Source organism: Solanum pennellii, chromosome 9 (assembly GCF_001406875.1).
Source record: "Solanum pennellii chromosome 9, SPENNV200".
Lineage (NCBI taxonomy): Eukaryota > Viridiplantae > Streptophyta > Magnoliopsida > Solanales > Solanaceae > Solanum > Solanum pennellii.
This window is the reverse complement of record NC_028645.1, coordinates 63,303,691-63,317,486: the sequence shown is the minus strand read 5'-3', so window position 1 is coordinate 63,317,486 and position 13,796 is coordinate 63,303,691. Positions and strand designations below refer to the sequence as shown.

The following is a 13,796-nucleotide window of genomic DNA, read 5'->3' as shown; positions in this document are numbered from 1 at the left end:
ACTTTTAAGGTTATATATATATATATATATATTACGTGTATTGTAAAATCTTTTTGATATATAAAATCATGTTTTTTTAAAAAAAGTAATGAAAGTATAAAAAAAAAAACTTAGAGAGTTTTTTCATATAATAAATTTCACTATTAATGTGTGCTTACAACAATAATAAAAAAACTACTAAGTTCAGCAAAGACAATGATTCCTCTTATGATCAATTTTTCAGCTACATCATTGTGTGTCATGCAACCTGGAGCAATGATCATTTCATTTATACGACGCTTCGTACTGTAGACTCTAAAAGTTCTCAAATATGCTCATTTTATTTTTTCTTTGATTTTATTAGCAATGTCCCTTTATCTTCTACAAATTTCATATTGATGTGTGAAATTGTTGTATCACCATCGAAAGAGGGTTCACACGTGAAAGAGAGGTATTAATTTCATTTATGAGATTATGTTTTATCCATCGAAAAAAATTGCATCCATCATTTTTCTGAAATAGCAAAACAAGACATAAGTGAATATTCGAATATTTTGAAGTGGACAACTTAATTATTTTACCTTTGAATTCGCAGAACTCCAAAACTAACGATCGAAATTTCTCAGAGCCTCGATTTTTTTTTCATTTTACAGTAATCTTTGCATTTACAAACATCTGGTTTAACTGAATATACAGACTTTGCGGATTGTTTAGACAATGACTATCAAATTTCAAAATTCAAAATATAAAGTATGACAAAGTAGAAGGTGAATGAGAAAACGTGGAGTGAATAACCTTTATTTATTGTTGAAGAAAGAGATATAGCTTCACGTGAGAAAGAAAGAAATACATGTTCACATAAGCGAGATTAACAAAAAGAGTTATAATTCGCCAATTCATGGGCGAACTACCTTAAGATTTGTATAATATTTGTATGGATGATTAATTCGAGTTAACGGAGAGAGGGTCACTTTTGGTGTTTAAGGTTCAAAAAGTGTATGTTTTGGTACCGGAGTCTGGTACCCAAAACAGACAGTTCTCCAATTTATGGGCTAAGTACAACTCCCCTTTTTTAACTTGGTAGTCTCCTTTTAACTCCAAATTCACCCAAATCAATATTACACAAATCTTAAAGGTATTTCATCCATTTATTGGCGAACTACAATTCTTTTTGTCAACCCTGACTTGAATATATATCTCTTTCTTCCTCACGTGAAGCTATATCCTTTCTTCAACAATAAATATGGATTATAGTTGAACTTTTCAACTTATTTGTTACATGTTTCCTAACCTAATAACCTAAATGTTATCAACTTATCATACTTGGGGGCACTTTGTTTTCCGTATGGATGTTATCATGAAGATTTTCACCATTTAAAATTATTTGAGAAGGAAGCATTTCTTCAACTTCAAAAGTTGGGTGAGTTTTGTGTTCAACATTCTGCGTCTTTCAAAATCTTGGGAGCTATAACTCCATGTTATGTATCCTCAATATTTTGCTCATGCTAAGGGAGTAAGAATTATTCTGTTGTCACGTCATAGTTTGGATATACATTTGTTTCTATATGATGTGTGTTTTGAATTGCTCTTCAGGGAGAGGTGATTAGAATGATCGAACAAACATTATTATTAATGTCATGGGTTCGAATTCTACCATTAAAAATAAAGGGTGGAGGTGCGGGCTCATTATGATCTGAGTTTCAAAGGGGGATTTTTTGGTTATTTAAAAAAACAAACAAAAGAGAACCGCGATATTTGCTGCAACAGTAAATTGACACAAATAAAAAACTGCAGTAATTTCATGTGTCATAAGACAAAATTTGAGCATTCAGATGGAAATTTTTCAAGCGTTGCTTCACAACCTACTTAAAGCTTAATTTACAACGAAGTGGCTGAGATGTTATAAAGCTTTCACGAAAGAAGTGAGACGAGAGAAACAAACTCCAAAGTCACCCGTCCCTTGGAACGTGTATTGATGACAAAATGCTCTGGGTATTTTCTCAAAAGCATCAGCAATCCATACCATGGCTTGGATTTAGCTTCAGGGCTAGGGTAGTCCTCAGATGTCAAGTATCTCCTCACACGACTATGGTGCCAGGTATTGCCGTACTGTTCCACCAACTGCACATGCATAAGCTTGTTATTCAACTATGACAACTTTAAAAGATTTATAAAAAGCTGAGAAACAACAATTTTCCCACAACTATGGCAAACAAGAAGGCAATGATATTCGATAACAGGATGGGAAGACAAAATAATATACTCTTTCACATCTTTTTTTTTTAGAGAAAAGACAAACAGAGCCAAATTGTCAACAAAGAGTACAGCAACTTCACATGTAATGAAGAAAAAACTCATCAACAACTATAAACAAGAGGAAAAGCATACAGCTAAAAATTTGCTCCTCCTTCCAGTTCAAAAGCTGCAAAAGATAATACTCCGACATTATCTACACAGCACCCTTATTTCAAGCAAAAGTTTGATAATCCATGCCTAACAAGCAAGCAACCATAACAGTTCAATAAATTCTGGGAATTCTTCTCTGAGTATCAGGCCTTCATCAACATAAATTAAAGCCCTCTTCATAAATGGCTTTAGAGACTTAATAATCAAGAAGGAAATTAAGAGTCAATGATTGCACAGTGCAATTTGCACACTTGGTGTGGAATTCCAAGAGTGCAATGCGTTGGAATTCCAAAAGAGGACTTTAATTTATGCAGTTCAGTCTTTTATTAGGTATTTTGGCATTGATTCGTGGCAAAACTCCCTGCCAAGCTGAAAGGCCTGACATCCTTTTTCAGTTCCATTCTTCTTAGGAATGAAACATTATATAGGAGGCAGTGAAGATCTTTTTCGGGTTTTTCAAACTGATGGTATTTATTGCATTCAGTCGTCCTCTTTCTCAGGTTTTTGAAACCTCTGCAAATGCACTACATTTGGAGGATCCGACATGCATCCATCAACATTTTCAAAGAGTCCACGCAACATAGCTTTATTTCTCATGCCATTAGCTGGTTATAAGTTGAACATTTGGAATGGTGTGATTGAGAAGGTAAAGAAGAAATAATCTGAAGGGAAAGGTATTTGATATTGGGAGGTAGAATTTAATTAATATGCGATGATTGTTCTGCCAACATATATGATGTCACTACACCCATCAAAGGTGGAAAAGCACCGGACCAAATCAGAAAGAACTTTTATAGGAAGAGAAATCTTTTCATTAGGTAAAGTGGAAACCAGTCATACTTATTTGAGTTGGAGAACCAGATAGGGAATATATGCTTACTAACCAAAGTATATTAAAAAGAGGCTGTGGACAACAAGGAACTTCTCTACACAAAAGTGGTGATAGACAAATATGGTACATTCCTGAAACATAAAGGGTGTCTCAGGCTCATATCAAATCAGTTTTTAAACGCACATCAGGAACCAATGGGAAGCTTTATATGCTAATACTCAGAGTATAAGGTAGGAACAGTAGAAGAATATACTTTTGAGTGTATGTATGTGTGTGTGTGTGTATATATAATATATATATAATGAATGATGGGGAACACACCATTAACAGATTAGTTTCCAAATCTCAGCTTAGCTGCACACCGCCATATCGCAGTGCAAAATAGATTATGGATAGAATATTTGTTTCAGAAGGATTGCGATGATTGGAAGAAGAATTTGCCCAACTACTTGGGAGTCTAGGAAGTTCATTGGAGTTAACTTAGGAGTTTACTCATAATTTCTTCAGGAAATATCAAGGTTAGGTTCTAAGAAGTTCAATGGAGCTAATAAGGAGTTCAACTCCATAATTTGTCCGGAGACAGTAGCATTCATTGTTAATAATTGTTAAAAAGCTCAATTACAAATCTCAGGTAGCATGTCCAAATAGCAGAAAATGAAGTCCCCCTACAAGGTATCTCACATTTGATGGAAGATAGCTATGCTGACAAAACTAAAGCTGCAGAAAAGAGTGCGGAGTATTTGCAGAAAATGCTTCACATCTGCAAATGAAATTGAGAGACAGGCATCTCTTCATCCATAGTCAAGTTACCGCTCAATTAGGAAATTTATAGTTCAGCATTTTTGGCATGATATGGGCCATGCCTTCTTCTATTAAATACTAATTTGAAACTGAACAGTTTAGGGTCTCAAAAGGGATGCAAAAGAGATTCATAGAACAATCCTAGCATGTCTGATTTGGGTAGTATGGATAGACATGAACGCTAGGTGTTTTAAAGGGAAACAGAGGTTATTCATAGAATAAATCAATGAAATGCAAATTTTTGCACTTCTACTAGTTTTCTTATATAAACTGAAAGCTCAATATGATGTGATCCTTTAATAGATTTTGCTTAACTCTCTAAAGGCATCGCCTGGATTGTAATTTTATGTACTCCAGCACTAAGATGGTGCTGGTTACATCTGGTAAACTTGATAAAATCTTTTTTTTACCAAAGAAAAAGTTAAAAGATATAGGACCAGCAGTTTGTAGTACGAGAACCATACTGAGTCAAGTTTTAAGGATTTACAATAATAAAAGGAAATGTCACTTAACTAAACATATGAGCTTATATGTGTCATCTCTCAAAGTATTAATGCCTACAAGGGGAAATTGGGAACATAAAGCATTGTACTTGTGCAAGGTTTAATTTCTGAAGATTATGTCAGACATGGATCTAATTTCTGAAAATTATGTCAGACATGGATCTGGTTCAGGAAAAAGCAATCATGAAGCAGCAGACTATTAAAAAAAAAAGGAAGTGTAGAAAGAGCACTGCAGCTTTAGCTCAAAAAGATGATCAAACCAACCAGGATAGATGTCCTTCCCTCCTACTCTCTCAAAAAAAAAAAAATCCCAAAATAATAAAGACGAACAAAGGAGATACAAGGTAAGGATGAAGCAATAAAAGGGAGGAATATCTTGCAGCATCAAGCATAGAAATCTAAACAGTTTAATAACCTAAGGCACGAAAATAATTTCTTTGTCCTAAATATTGTTTAAGAAGAACCCAGAGAAAAAAGAAGTTAAAATTATACCCTGAGTTCAGTTCATGACTAGAGAAATATGCCAAACACTGATTGATCAGTACTACCAATACAGTAAAACAAGAAAGATATGTACCCCTAGAAACATCATAGGCATTTGCAGAAAATCAGCATAGAACATTATCCAACAATGCAACAGAATTGTCTTTCAAGGATAAAGATAGAAACAAATAGGACCTCAAAAATTCCTGGCCTAATTATTGCACCTAATAGGCCTAAACAAAAATTCCTTCTGGACTATGAAAGTAATTGCTATCGACTGAGGGAGAAACTTATAAGCAAAACTTTTCCATATGCTTGTAGTTTAGTCTTTAGTTAATAATGTTTTGGTCTTTACGTGACGAGATTTATAAATTTGAAGTTACCTCAGCATGAAGCTTCTCCATTGGCATCCATTCTCCTGGACCACAGAGGTCAGAAAGCACATTTGCTACAGATGATACAACGTCCTTCTCTTCTAACTGCATCAGCTGTTGGTTGTCAGCATCTCTTTCAACACGTGATCTTCCATCTATCTTCTTATCTGCAAGAAGTTTAGGCCAAATAAATTCAACGAATCAAATACTGAGTTCTGAAGATAGAAGCTGTAAATCAACATTTACAGAACAAATTGAAACCTGAATATGTGCTCTACCAGAATACACTTTTTTATTATTTACAAGTCTACCAGAATACACTTTTATAAGATACAACGGAACATTACTAAAGCTTGCATATATATGCCTTTCGTATATATGTTAAACGGCTCTTCCCTGGATCACAAGAAGGTTTAATGTGTACATTTCTTTTTCTTTTTTGTTAAGGTAAAGTTCTATTTTAAGAGTATCAAGATAGTACAGAAAGATACAAAGAGACCGACCAGACAAACTGCTACTCTTTCCTACCTAACAATCGAGTTAAATCCATGTACTCATCTAGGCTAACTAACATATCAATATTACACCAAACATAAAGACTCTGCAAAAACTTATACTTGAATCTTTTTCCAAAAAAATTTGGTAATTGATGTATTCCTCAGCATTAAGAGACATGCTGGAGACGATAAAAAATTGTTAGTTACAAGAGAAAAGAGGAAAAAAAATACTCATAGGGGATCTTGATAAATCTACAAAATGGTCTAAATTCTCTGGTCCTATTTCTTTACACCAAAAGTAGAAAGACACTATACAATTCAATTTGACTTTTTAAATGGAATTGAATCCATCTTCAAAACATCTCCAATTTCTCTCTCTCCAAACTGTCCATCAAATATACTGTGGGATTATCCTCCACCACTTCTTCTGACTCTTGCTTCCTCCCTCTTTTCATCCAACAGCTTAGCAAGGCATAGTTCATCTTGTCTCAGTATTCTTGAATACAGATATGTGAGTCTTCTGTCTTTCAAAACAAGCCTTGTTCCTTTCCAGCCATAAGGTACAGAAGATGCAAAGTGAAGTAGTCTTCCATATCTGCTTTGATCCTCTAGGAACCCTTTTGAAGTTGCCAGCTTTCTAACAGACCCCTTACATCTTCAAGCAACACCCACGAAATACCACAAATATTTGAGAAATAATTCCCAACAATGTGTAAATCTGCAATGCAGGAATAGATGTTCAACTGTTTCCTGGTCTTCCTCACATAAGTAGCATACTAGCATCTGTCACACAAAGTAATCCCCCACCCTCCTCCCCAAACCCTCTACACATTATTTTGAGTTAGACATGCCCCCTTGTTGCAGTCCATCACAAACATGCTGCTTTAAATGGAGCTTGAGACTTCCAAATCATTTTCCAACGCCAAGTATTATCTCAATAATATGTTTCCTTTATCAGCATGTTGTAACAAGTTTCAACTGAGAATTTCTATTATTCACTGGCTGTCCAGATCCAGCTCCCAGTTATTCAAATTCCTTCTGAAGTCTACTGGCAAACTGAGTATGAATAAAAATCTGCAAAAGTACCTCTTTATTAATGGAACAATTAAACAAAATAGGAAATTTTGTCATCAAACTTGATATCCCTAAGGTTCCAACATAGAATAATGTCCTATTGCCATTGTTCAAGAGGTCAAGTCTGACTGGCCTTTAAGATCGATTATTTCAGCATGCTTATAGAACTTCACCATGAACTGTGAGGTAATCAATATGCATCCACTCAATGTTGACTTCACATGTTGCGCCTTAACCATTCAAGTTCAAGGTGGCCATTCTAGACCGCATCCACATATACCATTAACTCTTTTACTCCCTTCGTTTGGATTTGTTTGTCTTAGTTTGACTTGACACGGAGTTAAAAAAAATAAAGAAGACTTTTAAATCGCGTGTCTTAAACTAAAGATATGGCTAACATACCAAAATGTCCTTTAATCTTGTAGTCTTAAATATGCCATGTGGGATGTTGAAATTAAAGAGTTGTCAAATCAAGAAAGAGGCATTCTTCTTGAAACAACCTAAAAGGAAAGTTTAAAAAAAAAAACAAATCGAAACAGAGGGAGTATCTATTTATCCTTCTTAGCGTCAATCAGTGATAGATTCCTCAAGAATATTGGTAATAGTGATCATGAGCCCCTATTATATGCCTAAGAAGTTTAAATGCCTCGTCGCAAAGGCATATGGATTTTTTCAACATCATGAGTCATCAAAAAAATTATTTTGCAAAGATTGCTTTTCTTTTTGGCAGGACAATTTCCTTCCCTCTTTTAATGACTATGGTGTTTGGGCCATCTATTGCGCACCTTGACTAATTCCACAGGATACCTTTTTTCACCTCCAACCATCAATAGGTACTAGGTAACATTTTTCATCAAGGCTAGGGCATATAGGAAGAATCACCTAGTGTTTATATCTCCGTTGGGATTTGAATCCGAGACCTCGTGACTCTCCACCACTTCTTTGACCACTAAGTCACACCCTTGGGTCAGGGCGATTTCCTTCCTTTTCAAGCAAGATATCCTTTTTTATCTTCTTTTCAACATCAGGGGTGTCTGGGCCAATTTTCTTGCACATCGACTATTCCTTCAAGAACTTACTATATCCAAGCAAACAAAAGTCTAGGTATGACTACTACATATGTAATTTTATATTTTAAGAAGGCCAACTGGAAGAGGTGAATGTTTGCTTTTAGCTCCTCAAAAGTTAAGTCAAGAAAACAAAAGCAATATCTCTTTTAATCTATACATATAAATTAAATTTTAAAATTTAAAGGCCTAACCCATCGGCGGCCACCTAAAGTTGGCACTAATTTTCACTTAGAAACCTAAATTAGATTTTGTTCATTTTAGACACCTCATATCATGCTTGTGTCATTTTTTTTACACTTTATTGAAAATCAGCCAAATATCTAAGGCGTATGTAACACACTCGACGATAACATGTCAAAGTGGCTATTTAAATGAAGACATGTGGCATATATATTGAGACTAATTTTTAAATAATGAATTTTGAGTAGAAAAAAAAGGGTCAATTAGTCAATCACAAATGTCATTTTTTAAACCAAATAATTCAAAAAAAAAAAATTAACACACAGCCCACCTAGATTATCTTCTCCAGCACCCCCACCCTCAGATCACCATCCCCTTCCGTACCACCTGATCCCCAATCCCTCCCCCCACCCCCACCCCAAAATCAGAATCATTTTCCCCGCCATGCCCACCACCCTATCCTCAACCCCTCCTCCCCCCAAATCATCTTTCCCACCACCCGAACCCCGACCCTCCCCCACGCAAATCGTCTTCTCAGTGCAATCCTTCTTTTCGAGTTTAGGATCAGTTATTTACTCGTGCAAGACACATCTTGTTCAATCTTCCTCAGTTGTTTCCTTAGCCGGTTCTATGTTTTTCATAAATCAAATCATTACAACTTGATCTACTATAATCTTAGTTTTTTTGTTTTAACTAATAAGCACCATCGAATCTACTTCTCCAGGTAAGGAGTTGGTGTTTAGGGAGATGGTGGTTAAAAATTGGGAAAGAAGAAGAAAAAAAATAAAAATCAATTAAATAAGCTTTTCGCGTGCCAGAAGTGAAAATTGGTGTCAAATTTAAGTGGCCACGGATGGGTTAGGCCAAATTTAAAAGAGGAAAGATGAAATGGCAGAGTTTATAGGCTAGTCTTTGTAATAATTTTATTTCATTCAGTATTAGTGTATTACTGTTGAACCTTTATTGAAATAGGGCAATTATAGATATACTTCATTAATCATTAATTGGTAGATGTCGATCTCTTACTTCAAGTATTTTCTTAGGTTCCAATTGCACACGAATATCAACAGATAGAAATGGCCATTATAGTCAGCGTGCATAATATTTTAATTTATAGTAGTACACATATTCTCGGGTTTAAGTGAAAAAGCTAATGCGGCTGTTTCTACTTGTATGTTCACAACTGGTCATTTACCTGATTATTCAACTAAGTTGATTAGTAGTTTACAATTCTTACAACTTAAGATCACTGATATCTGAAAAATGTATCAAAAACAATCTATTAGCCAGTATAACTGATAAAGGAAGAAAATATGAGCATCATTGATTGAGCGAAAAATAAGTTGGCTGAAGAGTCAATACTATTATAGAAAGAGAGGAGCTCCAACATTCAATTATTTTCATTTACTATTGTTTAATGTGTTCCACCCCAAAAGTAACAACGGAAAATCAAAAGGAATATAAACCTCTACGTTCACTAAATATTCCCTCCGTCCCATTTTATGTGGCAACATTTGACCCGACACGGAGTTTAAGAAATAATGAAAACTTTGAAATGTTTACCAAATTGCCCTTCAAAAAAGTAACTCACTTTTCTCTCTCCTCATAAATGTATTAGAAAATTAAATGGGACCAATAAGGGTAAAAGAGAAATTATACCTTTAAATACTTACCATATAAGGAAATGTGATATTCTTTTTTGAGACTGACTAAAAAGGAAATGGTGCCACATAAAATAGGACGGAGGGAGTAACTGGTTTTTACCTGAAATACTAGCGGGGTTGACGAGGGTAGAGGGTGGCAGGGCCTGAATTGGGGAGGGGGGGGGTGCTTGGAGTGAGGAAAACAAAGGGATTACCTTGGTTGGATAATGCACAGGATGATTGTGTAGTACTCACTTGGGGGAAGACAAGGTGGCAGAGCTGGGTAGAGTGGGTTCAGTTGCTTTCGGGCTTGATGGGGAAGGAGTGGGTAGCTTTTGAGGATGGAGAAATTGAATCAGCGGAGGTGTAGGGAAGGGAACTGGGTCTCTTCATGAGAAAATTGAAAAAATAGGTTAACAGCTAAAAATCTTGGTGACAGAGGTTGGTGTCAAGAGAGGTGTCCTTGGTAACATTAATTTAGACAGAAGGTCCTCAAGTACTTCATTTTTCTGAACTGAAGAGGAGATTCATTCAGATTCGGTAAAGCAGATGGGATTTCTTAGTAAGACTCCCTCGCCTTTTCAAATACATGGACCCAAGTGTGTTCTCCCTTATCAAACAAATAAAAAGGATCCAGTTGTAATTTCATCTACTATTGGACAATAATTAAAAAAAATCAAGATGGTTGAACGTCGAGTTTCCAAAAATAAAAAAGGTTACAGGCAGCAAAAGAACTCAAACCTGGGTTTGATATGAGTTGTGATAAAAAAACTCAAACGCTGGATGGAGCGCATTTCAAAATCAAGACAATGTTAAGGTCATAAATTGAGAAACAAAGCTTAGCCCTGGAAAACTATTTGGATTAATAAGGCACCCAAAACTCAAATGCTTCTCTTGGATATGGGAAATGTCTCAACCTTGACAATGTTCAAAAGAGAGAAATTATACTTTGCAACAGGTGCTCTCTTTGTGAAGAGGAAGCGGAGGATGTCAATCACCTATTTCTTCATCGTCATTTCACTACACAGACTTGGCACTTTCTCCTTATTATTTTGGGTATTCATTGGTGCACTGCCTAAAATAATTTTCAGCTATCCTAGCATAATTTGGAACTCCATCCTGGCAGTAGTGTGGTGGGCTATATGGAGAGAAAGTAACGCAAGATTGTTTGAAGAAAAGTAGGAATATATAGTTAATATCTTAAATTAAAGTGTGTATTTCTGCAATATAGATGTGTTACATGTTTTGGAGCTCAATTCTATGATTGACTTTCTTAGTTCTTTAGATTCACGGTAAGGTTCTCCTTTTTGGAGTTATTTAGTACAGCTTTCTCTTAATGCTGGCTTTTCATTTCGATCAATAAAATACCTGATTACTTATCAAATAATACTACTGAGAAACAAAGATTTGTGTCGTGATTGGTAACATATTTGGTAACTACAACTAGAAAGTATAAGGATATAGCACCTGGCTTTACTCAACCCCAAAAGCTAGCTCACGAGGGGAAAATTGCCGAAGTCCCTATAAGAAGACTATCAGTCCATTCTCCAACCAATTTGGGACGTTTACCCACTCTAACACTCTCCTGCCCAGGCCCAGCTGGAGCGTGAATCGGGAGCCCAAACGGGGATGGACCTGACTCTGATACCATGAAAAGATATGGCACATGGGCCAACTCAACCCCAAAAGTTAGCTCATGAGAGGAGGATTGCCCAAGTTCATATAAGGAGACCAACAATCTGTTCCCCTACCAATGTTGGACTTTTACCACTCTAACAAGAAATAACACTAAGAAACTAAATTACACATGTGAAGATAGTCTAGCAGAAAGGATCATCAGACACCGATCAACAGGTGGGGGCTTTGAGATATCAAAGGGAAAAGATTGGAACACTGATACTAAATCACAACCAGTTAATGAGCTGGTTCTGCGTGACAGAAGGCTACAGAAAAATGCCTTTTACAGTTGCATAATCATATTGAAGCTTATTATCCCAAAAAAGGAGAGAGATCACTGATGAAACTTTAATCCTTGAAAAAGCCTAGACAGTGTATAATGGACTTGAACATTCCAGAAGCATTATGCACCAAAAGGTACACAGACACAGGCATTACAGTCAATCCTATCAAGTTATTTTCCCTGTCACAATGCCACTGGCGTACTTTTAGTGCTAAGGACCAACAGTACATCAACAATGTCATTTAAGAGCAGGAGCAAACTTATGATCTGAAAACTTCATTTGTAAAAACAAAAAAGAGTTTAAAGCCTAATCTACACATCTTTTTGTTCCAGAAACTATTAACAAAGGCCTATATAAAATAAATGAGTCTTTTACCTACATTAAGCATCCCATAAAAATCCATCAGCAGGGACTAAGGAAATAGAACTAACAATCACCATATACAAAGTTTCCTGTCCGTTGTATCAACTAGAATAGGATAATTCAACACCTAAAATACATATCCACAAAATTTGTCCAAGCGAATCACAGATCATAAACCACAGAAATGTCTATAGTTATATTTACAGTCAGCAAAGATGGTCAATACCTATTTACACCAACTAAAGATGAGTTTTTAACTAGTTGATGCTTCACAAGCAACAAAAATCTTCTGTATTGCGAGCAAATAATTGATGAGAATATACCCCTACTCAGTCATACGGAAGTGCAGGAAGAGTTTAATTGAATATAACAATCCAAATGAAAACAAGAACCGATGTCCAAATATATCATTTAAGTGGAGATTAACAATAAAGAAGCTATTTTTATTGAAAAGAAGTAAAATGAAACAGATAAAACTACTCACCCAGATGCGCAGGAACCGCAATCTTCCCACTAGAACCACCAGAGCCATATCCATACCCACCACCCTCAATACCATCCCCTCTCCTCATCTTCTTAGTTCCAGAACCAGCTTCCCCACCATCATCATCATCATACTGCTCTTCATAATACTCCCTCCCTCTTAAGAAACCCTTCTTCCCTACCCCACCATAACCCACTGGTGGAGGCAAGGGCATATGCGGCTGATGATGCGGCAGCATAGGAGAACCCCCTGCTGGATAGTTCACATTCACATGATGTCTAGGCCCAATTGGTCCACCTAAAATACTACGAATTGGAAGAAGGAAATAGAACTCCTTATCTCCGATCTGAAGTAAATCCTGTGAATCTAGTTTCACGGGTGGGTTACCGGGGAGATGGAGGACACCTTCAACGAAACAACCGTTCTTCCCCAATACTTCGAGGGCAAAACGACGTCGTTGGAAGTCGTAGAAGATACGAGCGTGGTGACGGGAGATGTTCATTCCGCCGCCGAGAGAGGATAAGTCAACATCGACGGTTGACTTCTTGGAGTTGCGGCCGAGGACTATGGAGTATGTCTGCATGTAATACTCGAAATCTTCGCCTTGTAGCTTGGCGAATCCTGCTTCCACATCGCTTCCGCTGCTACTTCCCATTTCATAAGGCAAACAAGATAATTAAGCTGATTTCTATTGCTATGCTATTCTATTCTATATAGAATGACAACGGAATGAGAAAAGGAAGAAAGATAATTTCTGGGCATTGCAGACTTGACAAGCGAAAGACGAAAGAGTGTGCTTGGAATTTCCTACTTTGTTAAACCTTGGGGAATGACACGCTACGGTATGATATGTTACCATATATTAAAATTTAAAGGTATTATTTACTTGAAATTTGTTTTGAACCTGTTTAAATTATCATCATAATTTATTATATTTCTTATTGAGAATGTAAATAATACTACTTTCACCGTATAAATAGTCACACAATCCAGCATGGTGCGTATGTGTTGTTAGATTTGTACAAGTTTTGACGTGTAATTTATTTATTTTACTATTTTATGTGTATTCTCTCTTCTTCTTTGCCTAAATGACTCCGTTTTGCCTTTATTTTCTCTCATCTTCGCTTGAATGACTTCATTGACGAC

At 36.1% G+C, this 13,796-nt stretch overlaps 1 protein-coding gene across 1 annotated transcript; it reads right to left on the bottom strand.

Annotated features, from left to right (window-relative positions):
* Positions 1-1,733: 1,733 nt before the first annotated feature.
* On the bottom strand, positions 1,734-13,491 carry LOC107029171 (transcriptional activator FHA1-like). Its single transcript, XM_015230521.2, has 3 exons — positions 12,651-13,491; positions 5,388-5,545; positions 1,734-2,100 (listed from the first exon to the last, which is right to left on the bottom strand). The coding sequence occupies exons 1-3, from the start codon at positions 13,303-13,305 to the stop codon at positions 1,891-1,893; spliced, it is 1,023 nt and encodes a 340-aa protein (XP_015086007.1). The 5' UTR covers positions 13,306-13,491; the 3' UTR covers positions 1,734-1,890.
* Between the last annotated feature and the right edge of the window lie 305 nt (positions 13,492-13,796).